General features: G+C 37.3%; 1 protein-coding gene and 1 long non-coding RNA gene across 2 annotated transcripts; one reads left to right on the top strand and one right to left on the bottom strand.

Moving 5' to 3' along the window:
* Positions 1-7,189: 7,189 nt before the first annotated feature.
* On the top strand, positions 7,190-8,503 carry LOC132645440 (wax ester synthase/diacylglycerol acyltransferase 11-like). Its single transcript, XM_060362419.1, has 4 exons — positions 7,190-7,355; positions 7,549-7,758; positions 7,890-8,027; positions 8,176-8,503. The coding sequence occupies exons 1-4, from the start codon at positions 7,302-7,304 to the stop codon at positions 8,338-8,340; spliced, it is 567 nt and encodes a 188-aa protein (XP_060218402.1). The 5' UTR covers positions 7,190-7,301; the 3' UTR covers positions 8,341-8,503.
* Positions 8,504-11,974: 3,471 nt separating this feature from the next.
* Positions 11,975-19,079, bottom strand: LOC132645438 (uncharacterized). The gene is made up of 3 exons (XR_009584104.1): positions 16,594-19,079; positions 13,987-14,903; positions 11,975-13,671 (listed from the first exon to the last, which is right to left on the bottom strand). It is a non-coding gene; the product is annotated as an uncharacterized LOC132645438 (long non-coding RNA).
* Between the last annotated feature and the right edge of the window lie 892 nt (positions 19,080-19,971).

The following is a 19,971-nucleotide window of genomic DNA, read 5'->3' as shown; positions in this document are numbered from 1 at the left end:
ATTTGTGTTTTCATATAAATTATGATCCTTTCCATGTTTTAAGTATAAACGTGATAACAAGGCATTAATCGAGTAAGGAAAGTGGTAGAGCGAGCGGTGCTCGGCGGTCAGCCCCGGGTACCCGTCGCGGCCCCTAGCTGGGTCGTGATACAAAACGACATTGAAACATTCAAAAGAGACATTAAACTACTTCAACCTTTACAAACATCCACAAAACATTAAATTAATCTACACTAAGTTAGTCTACAACACTAGACTACTTCACCCATCGCAAACATCCATAAAACACTTACACAATCCACAAATCCACCACAACATTAACATTCAAGCATGCCTTTGTGTGTTTGACACGTGAGTCCCATCATCATCCGCACAACTAGATTGAGTATGGGGGTTATGATGACGTCCAAATCCACCCTATTAATTAGAATGGGCACGGTCGTATGCAAATATAATTTACCCAACTATGAGTCGGGGTCGAATCCCACAGAGAACAATATGTAGGTGATTTAAGCAGATTAGGAATTATCACTAACAATAGCTATGCCCGAACGCATCAATGGTGGTTTTTTATAAGGTTTTGATAAAATACGGAAATATAAATTCTAATCTAGAAAGCAAGTAAATTGATCAATGGCAACAAGAATGAAAGGAGGGAAACTACTTCTCAAGTAACGATCCAATCTATTTCACGAATTGTAAATAATAGCAAGTTTATGTTATTTAGCCTCGGATAATGACTCTAAATTAACTTCTTCCGAAGATTAACTAGACTACCCAATTGAAGATCCCTCAAGCAATTAGGAGCATTAAGAACACCCGAATATGGCTACAATTGGTATTGCCTATTCCTAGGTCAATTTCCATTAGATGAGGGTTAACGCCCCAAATTCATGTTAATTATCCTATCCCAACTCCGTTTTTCCTCTTCCGAGTTTCAAACAAAGTAAATGGGCGAGTTCAAAGGTTAGCTAATCCCTTAAAAACATTCAAGAACAAGAATAATTAAAATAGCAAAAACTTACTTGATTAAGAACAATGCAAATGAATAAATAAGCACAACAAGAGTGTCAATCTTAATTATCACCAAGAGATTTCCATCAACAAGGATTAAAAAGAAGAAAGAACAATTTTTGTAGGAACCCTAGCTTCCAACTTGTGGGAGTTGCCAAAGATCTGTAATATTTTGCCTCCTCGTCGTGCTGTGCTCCGCATACACTCCTCAGAATGCTCATCATTTTGTTCAAGAATTTGCTTTGCTTCTTGGCATGCTCCCTTGCCTTTTTCTGCCTCCTCTCTATTTTTCATTGCTTTTCTTTGATATGCTTCATGTCCTCCACCACACCTGCTAATGTCGGACCAATAGGAACAGAGGGAGTTGTAGATGTGCCTTCGCCATGTGGGCCCGCAGAGAGACTAGCTACTAGCTGCTGGATCCGATTGTCCACCCCATGGACCTGGGTGGAGATATATTGGAAAGGCCTGGCGGCTTCTTGCAGTGGTGGCAAGATTGGTATAGCCATGGGAGGGGCTGATGCCCCACCAATAGAATCTGATGCAGTAGATGTGAACTGCTCAAATGATGATGTTGTTATATCAATCTTCCTCTTCTTCTGTACATTACCAGGCCCTCTCTTTTTCAACGGATAAATCGGTCCAGTAGGCCCTTTTTCTCTGTCGCCTGGTCTTGTGGGCACTCCATCAGTGGAGCACAAGTAAGTGATCAATGATGGGAAGAATAAGCTCTTGGTCCGTTCAAGCACCACCTCCCGGATTTCCTGCATAATGAGTCTCCCCACGTCAACAGGCAATCCTTCCATCACAGCACAAATTACTTTAGCCCTCTCAAGCGGCACCTCTGAATCATGTTTTGAAGGCAGCACCCTGGATGTGACAATATCAAGCCAAGTTTTGGCTTCAGCGGTGAACTCTGCAGAGTCAATCCTTTTCTGCATTGTATTGAGCCATTTTGGTTGTTCCCCACCGTGAAGGTGGGTCACAAACCATTGTTGCCGCAGGTTTTCGTACATCTGTGCCATCTCGCTGTTGTCACCATCCTGCAGATTATAATAGGCATTGATTCTTGAGGCATTGCACAGAACATCCACACCTCTGACTTTGACAATTGCCCTATGTGTAATGTCTGCCTCTGCAGCATTTGCGTAGAATTCCCGCACCAGGGTATGATTTGCCCTGATTGGTTCATCTGCAAAGCGTATCCAGCCGCTTGTCACCAACCTTCCATAGAACTCGGGCATCTTTTCTTCCAAACTCTCTGTTACAAAGCCCCTCTCTTCAATGAAGCTCTTTCCCAGCAGTCTATCATATAGCTTCGAACATTTTGCTGACTGGAAGGTGGTGGTGTCATAATATTCAATCAAGGGTACTTGGGCAGCACTGGATGATGAAGCCATTTTTTTTTGAGTTTAAGTACCTACAAAACAAACACAATGCATATGAACACCTACAATGATGTATAATGAGGAGTTGGGTTAAGGACATTGGGCACCCAAGTTTTGAACCGCTATGTGTGAGCATTCTGTTTGTGAACTGGGTTTTTGCCTTCAGCGCGATCGCGTGACAAGGATCCGCGATCGCGCCATTCTGCTCTATTCCTTCAGCGCGATCGCGCAGGGAACTGGCGCGATCGCGGAATTTTTATGGGTTCCTTAACCGCGATCGCGGATCAAAAGTACGCGTTCGCGTCAGTTTTGGTCGATTATTCAGCGCGATCGCGGCCTGTAGTAGCGCGATCGCGCTGAATCGTTTCAGATTCAGCGAAACATTTTCACAAACAGGTTATGGGCATCAATTTTGGGGCTTCAATTCAACGATTTTAAGCTTGTGTTTTGCCAAATCTTTTTCTTATATCAGCAACCAACACTCAACTCACATCACTCAACAACAAACAACAATTTATATAACAAGAATTTCAACAATTTCATCACATTTTCATGCTTAAATAAATGGAGAAAAAAAAATTAACTCACAATTTCTAACATGTAAAGATGATAAAAACAACCCTAGGAACAAGATAATGGAGGAATCACATACCTTGTGGTTGCAAGTTGAAGAAATTTTCCGAAATCTTGAAGTTGAATTTGAGAGAAAAGTGAGATTTTTGGAGGAAAAGTGAAGGAAAAGGGGGTTAAGTCGTTTTGCCCTTTTAATTCTGTTTTGATACCTGGACACGCGCCTCTGCGCGTTCGCGTGTCCGTTCCGCGCGATCGCGCAGAGTTAAATTTTTTTTTTTGTTTTTTTTGTTAACCGCGATCGCGTAGAGTAAAATTCGGCAAAAAACCAGCAGTTCAGAAAATAAGCAGAAAAACCAGCAGCTACTGATTTGTGGCTGTTCTGAAAATTCAACATATTCAAAACAACTTCAAAAATTGTGAAATTTTGCAGATTAGTCACAAAACATAAACTAAACAGTTCTAAAAAATCAAATTTCAAAAATGATTAAAAAAATTTAAAAACGATGGGTTGCCTCCCACCAAGCGCTTAAGTTAACGTCGCGGCACGACGGATACCAACTTTACCGCTTTTCTCGCCATTTGGAGCTTTTGAATTGGGCACCTAACTTGGAATCAAGTTTGTGACCACGAGCAGTGGGGGGTGGTAAATATCTGATCACGCCAAGTAAAATATTGTTCATTCTACACTTCTTGGCTTTCAAGTGAGGAATGTCATTTTGCCTTGTTGAATTTTCAAATTGCAGAATATAAGGCTCTTGAACTTTTTGAACTATGACATCCTCTTTTTCCCCCGGATTGGGGTCAACACCAACCATATTGTTCAGAACAATGGTTGACCCCCATTCATTTTTTTCTTTGGCATTCCCAATAAACTCATCTTCATGATTTACCCTTTTATCTTGAGCATTGGGTAGTTCATAATGATTTGCCCGTGGAGGATTTTCTTCTTCTTTCATCAAACCAAGTTGGAGACTAGTTTCCAAGTACTCTTCAAAGGCTTTTTGATTTTCATTACCCTCACCTAGTAGACACTCCATCATGAGTTTGAACTCACCAATTTGGCCATGCTCACAATAAAAGTCATTACTAAACAAGTTTTCATGGAAAGATGCCATTTTTTTTTTATATAAAATAAAACACAGAAAACAACTACACAAATATTTACGGGTTCGGATCAAAGCAAGTTAGCTTATTTCCTAGATTAGCCAAAATACACCAATTGTTCCCCGGCAACGGCGCCATTTTTGATAACGTCCAAATCCACCCTATTAATTAGAATGGGCACGGTCGTATGCAAATATAATTTACCCAACTATGAGTCGGGGTCGAATCCCACAGAGAACAATATGTAGGTGATTTAAGCAGATTAGGAATTATCACTAACAATAGCTATGCCCGAACGCATTAATGGTGGTTTTTTATAAGGTTTTGATAAAATACGGAAATATAAATTCTAATCTAGAAAGCAAGTAAATTGATCAATGGCAACAAGAATGAAAGGAGGGAAACTACTTCTCAAGTAACGATCCAATCTATTTCACGAATTGTAAATAATAGCAAGTTTATGTTATTTAGCCTCGGATAATGACTCTAAATTAACTTCTTCCGAAGATTAACTAGACTACCCAATTGAAGATCCCTCAAGCAATTAGGAGCATTAAGAACACCCGAATATGGCTACAATTGGTATTGCCTATTCCTAGGTCAATTTCCATTAGATGAGGGTTAACGCCCCAAATTCATGTTAATTATCCTATCCCAACTCCGTTTTTCCTCTTCCGAGTTTCAAACAAAGTAAATGGGCGAGTTCAAAGGTTAGCTAATCCCTTGAAAACATTCAAGAACAAGAATAATTAAAATAGCAAAAACTTACTTGATTAAGAACAATGCAAATGAATAAATAAGCACAACAAGAGTGTCAATCTTAATTATCACCAAGAGATTTCCATCAACAAGGATTAAAAAGAAGAAAGAACAATTTTTGTAGGAACCCTAGCTTCCAACTTGTGGGAGCTGCCAAAGATCTGTAATATTTTGCCCTAGTTTTATATTTATATGAACTGGAATGGAAGACATCGTCAAAATCCGAATTCTGGTCGAAAATGCCAAAAAATCCTTCATCGCGATCGCGCCATGTGTCTGCGCGATCGCGTAGATGACGTCAATCTCCCCTGCTCCCTTCATCGCGATCGCACGTCGATACTGCGCGATCGCGTGGAATTAATGCCGCGCGTAGGCGCGGTCGCGTTTCATTCCAGCGCGAACGCGTGGATTGCAATTCCCGCGTGGGCGCGATCGCGTGGGTACTCTGCGCGATCGCGCAGAGCAATATTTCGCCAGTAATTTCCAGAACCTCCAGTTATTTCCAGTTTTGCAACATTTTTGCTTGTTTTCCACACTTTGGCTCCAGGGACCTCGTATTACCTGAAACATGACAAAAACTACGTAAAATGACATAGACTTGCTTAAAAATAAGTAAAACTTATAGTTAAAAAGCATCGATTGTGGCGTAAAATCACGCCACATCAGGTTACGAGCATCATCAGCACATGAGGGAATCCCCCTCGAAGAAAGTAATGCGTCTAATTGGGCCCTCATACCGTCAAACTGCATATCCCTTCACCTCTCCCTTTCCTCTGACGCCTGTAGTTGGCTAGATAGCTTGGCATTCTTTTGCTCCATGGCCATGGCACTCACTCTATTATATTAATATATGATATTAATATAATTACCGACCTAATGAGGTCGGTAATTTATATAATTAATATCCGACGTAAAAAAAAATTGCGACCTCGTGAGGTCGGTTATATTACCGACTCACTCTTTTCCGGCCTAATTTTGAGGTCGGTTTTTGGCCAAAACCGACCTCATGAGGTCGGAAATAGCCATTTTTTTAGGTCGGTAAAACCTGTTTTTTTAGTAGTGACAGACAAATTGGTCAAAGAGTATTTATCGAACCTAAGTACAACAACTATTGACCTGTCGAAACCTCTATGGGATATTCACATACTCAACGTGAAAACCTCCGATGCCGAAGCAATTTCTATTCTCCGTGTTCATCATTCTCTTGGGGATGGAACTGCCCTCATGTCCCTCTTACTCTCTTGTTTTCGGATAAGTTCAGATCCTACATCTTCGCCCACACTCCCAGTGTCTTCTTCTACTTCTATAGACAAATCGATAAACAATAATAGAAACAATGTTCGGTCTTTGATGTGGCAGTACCTCGTAAAGTTGTGGTTGTTCATTAGACTTTTGTTCAATATAGTTGTTGATGTTTTGTTGTTTATAGCGACTGCACTTTTCTTGAAGGACTCTCAATCACCTTGCACAGCTGCACGTGGATTTAAGTCTTCCACTCGCCAGAGATTTATACACCGGACTGTTAGCTTGGATGACATTAAATTTATAAAGAATGCGACAAATGTTGTAAGTATATATATATAAACTTAACTCTAAGGTTGATCATCATATTTATAGCATGTTTGATCAAGCTTCCAAAATCTATTTATTATTCAAAAAGTGTTATATATCAAAAGTATAATTTTGGAAATAATACTTTTCAAGAATAGCAGTTTGTGTTTGACTAATCAATTTGAAAAATACTTTTGCCAATTCTATAGCAACAATTTATGTTTGACCAAGCTTTCAAAAAATGCTTCTAGAAAAAAAACTATTTATTAGCTTATTTTGCTACTACTCAAAAGCAATTCGTATGTTTGGCCTAAAACTTAGGAAAACACCTCAATTATCTAAAATAAGCACTTAGTTTTTAAAAGAGAAGATTGGCGAAACAGGCTAACCTCTTTTCGAGGATTTAAATTTTTAATATGTCTCTAACCTAAGCTCATGTTTTTCTTTTTCTTTTTTCGGTCTCTTGATAATTTAGACGGTTAATGACGTTCTATTGGGGATAACACAGGCAGCTTTGTCTCGTTATATTCACCGAAGACACGGTAATTTAATCTCCTCAATTAGCTCATTGTATATATACTTGTAACAAATGTACAAGGATATTCAGGAGTTCACCCGACCAAATATAACATATTGTAAAAGGCATAATAGGCCTTAACAGAGAAAATAAGCAAATAAACAGAATAGAAATTCGATCTTGCCTCAAATCTATAAATCAAGCTAGATGATCAGACTCATACATTTACTTTTGCTATTTATCTATTTTGGGGCTTAGTAATTCAGTAGAAAACCCAGGCTTGTTTTCGAAGGGGGAGCGGATTAAAATGATTTCAACCATGCTAATCAAGCTTTCTATAATTTGTTTCTTCTTAACAAGAAATTGAAGGCTAGAGGAAGTTTTCGCAAGAACGAATGAGATGTAGAGCCAATGTTATAGTGAATCTACGACCAGCTTTAGGGCTCCAAGTGAGTATTTCTTCATTTACACGTTTAATTAAAAAATCTATCTTAACTTCCAAGACTGTTTATAGGTTTCACAAAATTGATGCAGAAATATTTTGTTTAAAGATTAGTATGCGTTCATAATTGTTTACTGTTATGCAATTATTTTTTATCATATGTGGCTAGTAGATTAAGTCCACATGACCATATATGACAGGCTGTAGCTGATATGATTGAGAAGAATGCCGTAGTAATACAAGGAAATTGTCTTGGCTTTGTCTTAATTCCCCTAACTATAGCCCAATTAGAGAATCCCTTGGATTATGTCCACAAAGCGAAGACATCAATGGATCGAAAGAAGCATTCCCTTGAGTCTCAATGCATCTTTTACGCTTCACAGCTTTTGCTCAAGTTCTTTGGCTTTAAGGTACTCCAATTTTTCTCTTTACACATTAAAATTATCAAGAAACGTTGAGATCATTGATTTTTTTTTCTTTCCTTTTAGTTGTCATTGAAATTCAAATCTAACATTATTTTTTGCATTGGCGTGACACCTAGGGTTCGACAAAACTTTCTCAAAGAGCTCCCTCCCAAACCACACCAACCTTTTCAAACGTAGTCGGTCCGATTGAAGAAGTTTCTTGCTCAGGCCATCAATTGGCATTCCTTGCCCCAACATGCTATGGCTATCCCACTGTAAGTTTCTTCCATCAATCAAGCAACTATATATAGATTACAGACAAGTTTAGATCAGTTGTATAAATTTTCTATATCCATACCGTTATATTTGAAAGAAAGATAAACTATTTAGGTCAAAATCGCTAAATGCAAATGCATATTGTAGGGCTTACTGGTTCATGTGTGTAGCTATGCCAAGAAGTTAACATTTACTATAGCCGTTGAAGAAGGAATAATTCCAGATCCAAACCAGCTTGGTGATGATTTTGTCCATTCATTCATGCTTATCAAAGAGGCTGCCCTCGCAAAATTGAGAATCAAGGTTGACTAGCTCATTACACATTTGAAAGCCCCCAATAAAACTTAAAACTTGGTCTTTATGTGATGATCATTGACGAGTACATTTATGATATGTAATTTATTGCTGGAAATATTATATTTGGTTATATAATATTGTCGTAACATTGTCATGAAGTAAAATTATTATCCTTGTGTACCAATGTTATTGTCAAGAATAAGATACCTCCTAATAAGAAAAAAACAACTGCAACATTTGAGTTATAATTAAAACTAGATGAGCAAACTAAACATACTTTGTATGTTGTCAAAAAATAATTGCAAGGAAAAAAACTTACTCGCACACTGTGCTTATGGAACATGAAACCGACGAAAGGAAGACTAAAAACTGGAAAGCAAGAAGTTGAAATTAGTAGCAGTAATACTACGTGAGGTTGGCCATAAGAAGTGGGTGCAAGGAAAGAAATAGGGTTCCCTTAGAAGCCAATTTCCTCGAGGACCGACCAAATTGGAGAAGCACATTGAACCGCGATGGCTCCACATGCACCGGTAGGTCAAGACCGGCAATCGCACCAACACCAAAATGACCGTCCCCTGATTTAAAATGACAGTGCTCCGTCAGCTACAGGTGACCAATACAATACCTATGGATCTAAGACAAACAAATGAAGTTGGACCCATTTACAAGAACAATTTTCCGGATCTCAATAGTTAGATATTGGGCAAAGCCGACCCAAGATACATTAAGGTATGATATCTTTTGCTTTGGGCCAAACTTATAATGTTTTTCCCTAAATGTCTCACACTATTAAGGCCTCATTTGTTTGCACTTATTGGAGGTCTGAATCTGAATGGTTCAGACCTTAAGTTATTAAGTGCATTTGTTTGCATTAAGATCTAAGCACTTATTGGGTCTGAATAGGTCTTAATCATTAAGATCTTGAACCAAGTCTTAATATCATTAAGAGGTATTTTTGTATGAAACTTTTTTATCCCCAGCTCCAACCCCAACCCCAACCCTCTACCTCAACCCCACCCCACCCTCTCTCCACTCCAACCCCACCCACCCACCTCAACACCACCACCCACCCACCCTCCACTCTCCACCACTAACGCCAATCCCACTCCATACCACCTACCCCCACTCCCCACCACCCATACCACCCACCCCCACTCCCCACTACCCCCACTTCCCACCACAAACCCCACCCCCACTCCCCGCCTACCCCACCATCAGGCCCTACTCCACACTATCCACCCCCACCACCAACCCCCCCACTCCCCACCAACCCCACCCCTACTCCCCGCCGACCCCACCCCCACTACCTCTCAGCCCTCACCCCAACTACCCACAACCCACTCACCTCTCCACCCCCACTCACCACCCACCACGACTACAAAACATCTCCATTCTTACTAGTGAACATAAATGTTTCATTTTTTTAATTAAATAATTTTTTATTATTAAATTTGTATTTATTTTCTACCATTTAGTTACTTTTTAATTTGAATTCTATATTTATTATGTTTAAATAAATACATTATGCACATTCAGATGTTGAAAAACAAACAGTCTTAATCATTCAGTGTTTAGACCTAGAGACAACATCTTAACGATTCAGATGTGCATTCAGATTCAGACGTTTTAATCTTAATGAAAACAAATGAGGCCTAAGAGTAATTCTACACTATATATGTAGCTTCCTAGTCTTTCAAATTTCAATAAACAATGTGGGGCGTTGTTCTTAACTTCTTCTCGTGCTTGTGAGTCTCCAAGCTACCTTTAAAATGATAAATCATTTCTATTACCCCAAAAAAAAATCTAAACTATAAGAAGGTAAGTTTAATCTCTTAAATCACCAAAATAATAAGTGTTAAAGAAACAAACTTAGAGGGAGGTCTCTAAAATTATCTCTGAAATATTTGACTATCTGTATACATGAAATTATTGAATTAGAACCATGAAATGAGCTTCAAGCTCATCCATGGTGAGTCGATGGTTTGGAGGGAAAATCAGTTAGAGAAGAAGAGAGGGAAAATTTTCATTGATCAATTCATCATTACAAGAGAGTGGGATATTTGTAGTTGAAACTAGCGTGCCAGATGTAGACAGCTGGCCACAATCCACAAGTGATCATGTCAACAAACTAACTAACTCGACTAACCCCTCATCACTTCAATACACTGCGCGATATACACTGATTTACGCTACACTCGATATACACTAATATATGCTCCAATATACATCATATTTCGACACTCCCCTTCAAGCTGGCGGGTGAAACACATTAAGAACTCCCAGCTTGGATGCTAAGAAATGATGCTAAGCAATTCGTAGACCTTTTGTGAGAAAATTTGCAAGTTGTAGCTTTGTATTGAGAAATGTAGGTTGAATCAGTCCACTCTTGTATTTTTCTCTGACGAAGTGGCAATCTATCTCAATATGCTTGGTTCTTTCATGGAATATACGATTAGCAGCTATTTGAATAGCTAGCTGCTTTGCTATCACAAAACACTGTAATTGGTAGGATCACTGAGACTTGTAAATCTTTAAGAAGTCCTAGTAACCAAACAACTTCTAAAACTGCTGAGGCCATAAACCAGTATTCTGCTTCTACTGAGCTTTTAATAACTATATGTTGCTTCTTATATTTCCATGATATTTAGGACTCACCAAGCTGTATTACAAATCCTGTAATTGACCTCCTAGTATTGGCGCATGAAGCTCAATCTGAATCACAGAAAAAAGAGATTTCTGTGTAGAACTTTTGCTTTACAATACAGCTAGTCCAGGTGATTTCTTCACATATCTAACCACCCTTAGTGTTGCATCCCAAGGTGACATTTTTGGAAGTTGCATGAACTAACTTAGAACTTGCACTACAAAGCACATGTCTGGTCTTGTGATGGTCAAGTAGATTAGATTCCCAACCAACTTTTGATAGCTTCCTACACCTTCTAGAATTGGATCATCTATTTTCTTCACTGCTTTATCATACTCTACAAAAGTCAATTTGACATTGGCTTCTAATGGTGTGGAAGATGGTTTAGAACCACTTAGTCCCAACTCAACAATCAACTCAAGAGCATACTTTCTATGATTGAGTAAAATCCCATGTTTGGATCTGAGCACTTCTATGCCAAGAAAGTACTTTAGAATTCCCAAGTCCTTTACTTTAAGCTGACTATGCAAGTAGTCATTTGTTTCATTAATGAGATCTGTGCTATTTCCTGTGATCAGTAAATCATCCACATAGATCAGTACAACCACCAACCTTTCTTTGTCCTTCTAGGTGAACAAAGAATGGTCATGAGTGCTTTGTATATATCCTGCCTGTATCAAGGCATTAGTCAACTTAATGTTCCCTTGTCTTGATGCTTTCTTAAGTCTTAATGGTTTCTTAAGTCCATACAAGGACTTTATCAGCCTGCAAACTTTTGTTTCCCCTTGTCTATGAAAACCTTGAGAAAGTGACATATAGACTTCTTCATCTAAGTCACCTTGAAGGAAAGCATTATTGACATCCATCTGATATGACTCTCAATCATAAGATACTTCTAAACTAATTACTGTTCTCACAGTAACCATCCTGGCTACTGGTGAAAAAGTCTCATAATAGTCTAGACCTTCTCTTTATGTGTACCTTTTGGCTACTAGTCTTGCCTTATACTTGTCCACCTCACCATTTGCCTTTGAACTTGATCTTGTACACCTAGTTTGATCCAATTGCCTACTTACCATGTGGTCATGTGTTGTTTCCCTCCAGGGCATCAACTTCCTTTTACACTACTTCTATCCATAATGGATCATTAGAAGCATCTTTGAAGCTCTTAGGTTCAACAACTGCTGAAAAACACTTTAGATAATATTGATAGGCAAAAGGAAAATGTGCGTATATGATATGTTTGGATAAAAGATATGAGCACCGTCCTCCAGGCTTGTGTGTCATGACATAGTGACTATGCTAAATAAGAGGTTTGGCATTTCTGGCAGGCCTGGCCTGGTGCTGTTCATCTGGTACAATTGGCATTTGCTCATCTACTGCTGCATGATGCTGAAGTAAAGGAATCTGTATGCTAACATCATGAGTCACTGCTTCATCTGTAGGAATGTCATCTATTGTCTCAGTCTCATCTGCAACTGGAGCAATAATATTTGGTGATTCTTCATTGGTGAATTCAGTATCTGCATCTCCTTATTGACCTGGTGTAGTATTATCCTTTGTGGGTGAGGCATCAGTGGATTGAATGGTGAGAATGGACTCATCACCATGATTTTCATACTGCATATCCATTTGTGGATCAGATGTAATATCAGGCTCCTTTGAACCATCAGGAACTGAATGCAAAAACATGTCCTCAACCTGTAAATTGTCAACATCATGTTTGAAAGGAAAAACTGAATCTCTAAATGTCACATCACTACTAATAAATAACATCTTTGACACCAGATCATAAAGTCTATAACCTTTCTGAGTTTCTGAGTACCCAACTAGAACAACTTTCCTTGCCATTGCTGTAAACTTATCACCTCTAGGTAGTTGCCTTGCATAACAAAGACAGCCAAAAACTCTCAAATGATTTAGCTTTGGTACTTTACCAAACAACAGCTCATAAGGACTTTTACCACCTAGAACATGTGAAGGCAACTTGTTGATTAAATATATGGAAGTCCTCACACAATCTCCTTAAAAAACAAATAGGTATTGCACTTTAAAATCTCAAAGCTCTAGCAACTTCAAGTATGTGTTTATGCTTCCTTTCCACAGTGCCATTTTGTTTTGGTATGTAAGGACAATTACTTTAATGAATAATACCATGTGAAGCCAACAGATTAGTGCATTTAGATTTGAAGAATTCTGAACCATTATTAGATCTCAACACTTTAACAGTACTATCAAATTGATTCTTTATTAAGCACAAGAAATCTTGCAGTACAGCAAACACTTCACATTTAGATTGTATCATACATATCCAAGTATATCTACTAAAATCATCTACTATAGTAACAAACAGTTGTTTTCTATCATAGGTAGAATTCTTATAAGGTTCCCAAAGATCTAGATGAATCAGTTGGAAACAAACATCTGTCTTACTACTGCTAACAGGAAACTTCAACCTATGATGTTTTGCTAGAGGACAAACTTCACAAAACTATTGAACCCTATCATCTACTTTGAACTTGAGGGATGAAATGTGATTCATGGCTCCTACAGAAGCATGACCCAATCTCATGTGCCAAAGGTGGACTACTTGTAACTAGAGAATTACTTGTTGTTGGAACTTTTATTGGATCGGAATCCTGCAAAATGTACAATCCATCTCTTTCTCTACCAATCCCCATCACCTTGCAATTGAAGAGGCCCTGAAACACACAGAAATCAGGCAAAAAGAATACTGCACAGCATAGTTCCTTGGTTAGTTTTGATACTAACAACAAATTGAATTTGAAGTCTGGCACATGTAGCACATTCTTAACTGTGTGACCACCTAAAATAGTAAAATTCCCTTCATGTGCTATATGTGATTTGTCACTATTTGGGATTTGTACTTTGCTACTTTGCTGTGTTCCTAGAATTCTAAGTACAGTTAGAAGCTCTTTGCAAAGTGTAATGTGGTGTGATGCACCTGAATCCACGATCTACTTATATGATACAACAGGATAATAGAGAGAATATACCTGCCATATTAGCAACATAGTTTGTAGGACCAGACTCATCTAGTTTGTTCAACACTTCCTGGTATTGTTGTGGTGTAAACAGTCCTCCACCTTTGTGATGTGATCTAATTGATTCTCCAATATCTCCAGCTGTAGTTGAGTTGGCAACGGCTTCATCTGAGAAGAACTTTGTCTAGTCTTCTTTTTGCTTTTGAAGTCAGCAGGGTATCCAACTAGCTTGTAACAATCCTTAGTTCTATGACCCTTGTAACCACACTCCCCACAAGCTGGTCCTTGAACTGGTGTTTTGTCTCTGTATACTTGTGTGTTGTCTGCCAACATAGTCAATGGTTCTCTATGCACATCAACTACTCCCATAGACCTTTGACTCTCCTATTGTGCAGTTACTGCATATGCTTCATTTACTGTCACACTAGAACCTTTTGCAAGCAAGTTACTTCTTATGCTACCGTAGCTCTTATTCAGTCCCATTAAAAACTGGATCAACCTTTGTGACTTAAGGTGATCGGTGTATTGTGTAGACTCAACACAGCAAGATGATAGTGGAACCATCACATCTAATTCATCCCATAAAACCTTCATCTTAGTAAGTAGCTAGTAACTAAATCATTACCTTGCTTCAAATTGAAAATTTGAGCACAAATGATAGATCCATATAAGATTTGACCTATCAAATCTCTCCTTAAACTCTTCCCAAATTTTCTTAGCACTAGCAGCATACATGATACTAGGTATCAATTCACTCGAAACTGTACTTTCTATCCATGATAGCACAATTGCATCACTTTTCTCCCATAGTTCATCCAAATCTCCCTTGTACTTGCTCTTCATACAAGTGCCATTTATGAATCCGAGTTTACATTTTCCTCTCAATGCTAACTTCATTGATCTACTCCACAATGTGTAGTTTTCAGGACCTGTGAGTTTAGTTGGGATCAAAACAAGTCCTGGTACATCAGACGATTGCAAATATAATAGATGAGGATGATCAACAGTGACTGCTAATGCTTCTGTCATGATTTGCTTAGCTCAAGCTTTCAATGGTGTGTCTCCAATGGAGTTTTATTTGCACAGATATCTATCTAAGGATCTCTGCTCTGATACCATATGAAATTATTGAATTAGAACAATAAAATGAGCTTCAAGCTCATCCATGATGAGTCGATGGTTTGGAGGGAAAATCAGTTAGAGAAGAAGAGAGGGAAAATTTTCATTGATCAATTCATCATTACAAGAGAGTGCGATATTTGTAGTTGAAACTAACGTGCCAGCTGTACAATCCACATGTGAGCATGCTAACAAACTAACTCGACTAACCACTCATCCCTTCAATACACTGTGCAATATACACGCGATATATGCTACACTCTGTTACGGTTCATTTTCACGCGGATTAAACATAAAAGTTACAACGAGGTTGTTGGTGCTCAAGTTGAATTTTAGTATTTTTAGAGTCGTCACCTAATTTATTATGAAAAACTAAGAAAATCGAGTTTAAATTTTTTTGCAAATAATAAGTAAAAATCTTTTGGACCAAAGTTCAAGATAAAAGTTCTAGTAATCCCCTAAGGAAGGTTTTAAGCACTCCAGTATTAAGGATCCGTAGAATACGATTGACCTACGAGATTAATGTATTTACTTGTTTAAAAGTATTTAGTTTTTCGCAAAAATGTCATTCTTATTCACATCATAAATTTTCAAGAAAACAATTCGGCAAAAAAACCCCTTATAAAAAGAATTCTGATTTAGAAAAATCTACGCAAGTGTCCAACTCACTTTGTTACCGAACTAAGACACTTAAAATTTCTCCCAAGTAGAGTCGCTATTATTCTAGTCCTAACAGAATGATTTAGTACGTACGGGTTTTGTTTTACGTATATATGTGCAAAATATGGGATATATTCCCATTTTATACATATGTATATATTAAGTCCAACTTTAATCATTCGAAGCCCATAGGTCAAACACATTCTAGATCCAAGTTTATTTCACCGTCATCACCCAGTCAGAATACTCGGCCCAAAAAAAATGCAATTCTGTTTTTAGTCCAAACAATCTTGCGGGCTTCCAGGCCCAATCTATTTTCCAGAAAAGGTGTCCAAGTTTTCCGAGTCCAATCCAATTTGCCAAAGTCCATAATGTTTAAGATAATTCCTCTTTAAACTTGCTGAATTCCCAGAAATCATTTTTTCTCAATTCATCAAATTCAGTGAACGTGTTTGAAAGGTTCATTTTTACCAATATTAAACTCGTAACAATTTCATACTCAGCAATACAATCATTTTGTTTTGAAAGGAGTATCCAACTTGTTTATTAGACTTAAAATTACTTAAATTAGGTAAGACCTCTTTTGGTTACTGCTCTTAAGCCGTGACATTTTTGAAAAGAAGGTTAGCTTTTGAAATCTCGAGTCCTTTTTTTAAGAAAAAGCTGATTTGTTTTTTACGACATTGCCTAAATTACTAAGTTGTTTTTCCTAAATCCTAACATACACGAGGGTTTCACTAATAATGAGGTTTAATTTACATATGTACAGACAATCAAATAATAGAAGGGAGATAGAGATTTCACTAATGGGCTATCAAAGACCCATTAGGCTATTTTTACCCATAGATGTGCCTTCAACACAATATTTGCTTCCCTTTCAACTTCCAATAGGACTCGACCTGAACTTGGAACTGGGCCTCGGCCCAGTGTTTTGCACACATAACACAAGGAGTACAAAATTAATATCCAATTTTAGACAAGTACATCAAAGTATAAATAAAGTAGGCTAAATATAGGCTGCATAACTAAATCAAATTGAGGCTATGGATTAAAACCTTAAAAGATAGACCCAAGTTATTTTAAATAAGTCAAAGTCATATGGATATACTTGTATATACTGCCCATATACACCTATTTATACACTTATAGGGATATAGAGTAGCCAATGAAAGAAAGCTTTTACCCTCATATTCCCGATGTCGCACAAGATTCAAGGGGGTTTCATGAACCCTAGACATGGCAAACACTGGGGAGGACTTAAGCTTAATCCTTAATGGCTAACTAAGTCTCCCTACCCATGTATATTAAGAGTAAAATAGAGGTATATATGCATATATCAAGGTCTTTGTCTTATTTAAATTAAATACAAGCACAGAAATAGCAAAACAGTCAACAAGCAGTCATCTACAATCATGTACATCAGTGGCAAATAAACAGTCAACATTCAATGTTCCATGAGACACACATAAACGATAAGTGATTCAAAACAATTTCCTAATCCAGCCATCTATGCATTTGGTCAAGTTAAGGTCCCATCAAGTTTAAAATTTAAAGATAGGCAGGCACCGATGAGTCCCAGAACTTCCAGCATTGGCATAGTCATGCCTCAACAGGATACCAATTCAATTTTAGGCTTATTCACCAAGCACAGACAAGTAATTAAACAAACTACTCTTGTATTAAAGCCTTAGCCTTCTTTTAGTTTTTAAAATCCACCCAGGTCTTCATTACACGATGTGTCAAAACACACTGGACAGATTTCCAAGCTTAAAGTCAAGTGAAGTTTAGACAACTGTATCATATGAAGATTGTTTATGCCAAAACAGAGCAGGTGAATACTTTACAGGTTCACAGAACATAAGGGACTATCTTTGCTATCATAAAGCTTAAACACAGTTCACAAAGACATGTTATGTTAAATTCAGCTTAAAAAAAAGGTTTTGAAACAAACTCAATTCCACAGCCCTGACTCAAAAAGCTTCTTAGTTGATTTTTTAGGTTGGATCAACAAATAAAATCAATCCCATTTCCAGAAAACTAAGTGTATAACATCAAGTTATCAAAGTTAGAACATTGACAGTATAACATTGTGATATTAAGTCAAATATCCAGATTTTTTAAAACAAAATTATTTTGAAATGAAGTTCATCCTGTTTCAAAGCAACAACTCAAACTAATCATTGTAAATTTCATACACACTTGCACATATTGAAGCAACAAACTCACACACCTAGATAAGATCCCATTTAGAGACTCAATACCAAGTAGGAAAAGAAATCATGAGTAGATTATTTCTTTCTTTTTTTTTAACTCTGGACTTCGGTATTTCATTCAGACAAGGTAAACAGAAAATTCTAACTTCATTTTACCTATATTGCAAACAATAACAACTTATCAGCTGACTGGAAAGACCTCTTCCTCCAAAAAGGAAACAAAATTCACAGAGTCTAGTTCAAATTGTAAGGTTATTCAGGTACACCAAAAAAAAAATCAGTTTTTCCCTAATGAAATAAATGACATCTGTGAATCCATAAAGTAAACAATCATCGTCAACAAACAGACCAAAATTATAAGCAACAACTTAATCACACTTCATCTTTCTTGAAATAGTTCACTCAAAGTTACACCTAGCTTAACAGGTTTACAAGTCAAATTCAAATGTGCCAACATCTTCACACAATATCCCTTTTAAGATCCAATCTTATTCTTAACTTAAAACTAACCATTCACTCTTATGTTAGGTGGTACAGAAGTTTTTGAATTTCAATCACACCTAAACTAACCAAATGGACTTAATCTGATTAAGAAACTCATATCCTTTTATTCATTCAGACATTACACCTAGCTTACTTAAATAAATAAGTGAACTGTCTAAGCCTATTTAGCTAAATCCGTTACCCTTAGCTAATACTTTATAGAACAAGACCTGATTTACCTTATATATCAAATCTTAAACTAACCCCTAATGACATACTCAAATCATATTAGGAAGCAAATATTAAGCTAATAAATAATTAACTGAGACAGAATTGAAATTAAACAAATAAGAAGAGTATTACCTTGTAGATGTGCAGCCTGAAAGAGATGAGACTTGGATGCTTCAAACCTCAAAATACTCAACCCAGAACACGAGCCACACAATAACAACCAAAATAATATTTAAAATTTTAACTTACTGAAAATGGTAAGGGTTCAAATTTAGAACAAACCCTAAGTATTTTCAGCACTTACAATATGAAAACAAATTCGAATTTTGTAAGATATTTCGATTTTTTCCTACGACGCTAGGGTTAAGCCGAGAAAAGAAAGGAGAGAGAGAGAGAGAGAGAGAGAGAGAGAGAGAGAGAGAGGATGCGTTTGGTCGTGAAAAATGAGGAAAGTAGGGTATACCCCCTCTTTATTATACACGCGCTGGGCTGGGTCGCCTCTTTATGAGTTGGGCTTGGCCCAATTAATTTTTAATAAGAAGTGGGCTGCTATATATGTATATACCTATATACGTTTGATATACGTGTATACATGTGTATATCAACGTGTATATATATATCTTACCATTCTAAATGGTAAAACATTATTTGAATAATATTGTAAAATATTATTTGTATAATATTATAAAAATCATTTTATTTCCAAGAAATAGGTATCTTGCTCTGCTTGGAATCCAGGGACTCTGAATGATTAAAATAAATTCCGGGAGATCAAAAATTAGGTGTCAACACACTCGATATACACTAATATATGCTACAATATACATCATATTTCGACAGTATAGTATTGTCTTCGACTATATATTTTATGTTAAATAAGAAGCAATTTGTTAACAATAAATATATTGATGGTCATAAGAGGGAAAAGGGTCAAATTTGCCCTTCTAGTATGCTAAAACAATTGATTTTACCCTTCGTTTTACTATCCGTACAGAAATATCCCGCCATTACCTAATTAGATGGTTCAAATGCATTCCTCATCGTAATAGAAGAAAGTAGCAAAACCCATGAATGCCAATTCTGAAAAGGATAAAGACAGAGGTAATGTTGTTCCTCCTAAACAAGAATTTACTGCTAAGTCTAATGATGCAAACTCTGTTGCACTAAAACCAAAATTTAGACTCTGTTTCCCTGAACCAATCCTTAAACTATGTTGGCCTGAAGCCCAATGTTTTTGTGAATGCTAGTATGAAGGTACTGGAGGGTCAAGGAGGTGTGGTTATACAACCCT

This window comes from Lycium barbarum, chromosome 6 (assembly GCF_019175385.1).
Source record: "Lycium barbarum isolate Lr01 chromosome 6, ASM1917538v2, whole genome shotgun sequence".
Classification (NCBI taxonomy): Eukaryota; Viridiplantae; Streptophyta; class Magnoliopsida; order Solanales; family Solanaceae; genus Lycium; species Lycium barbarum.
This window is presented reverse-complemented; position numbering and strand designations above follow the sequence as displayed.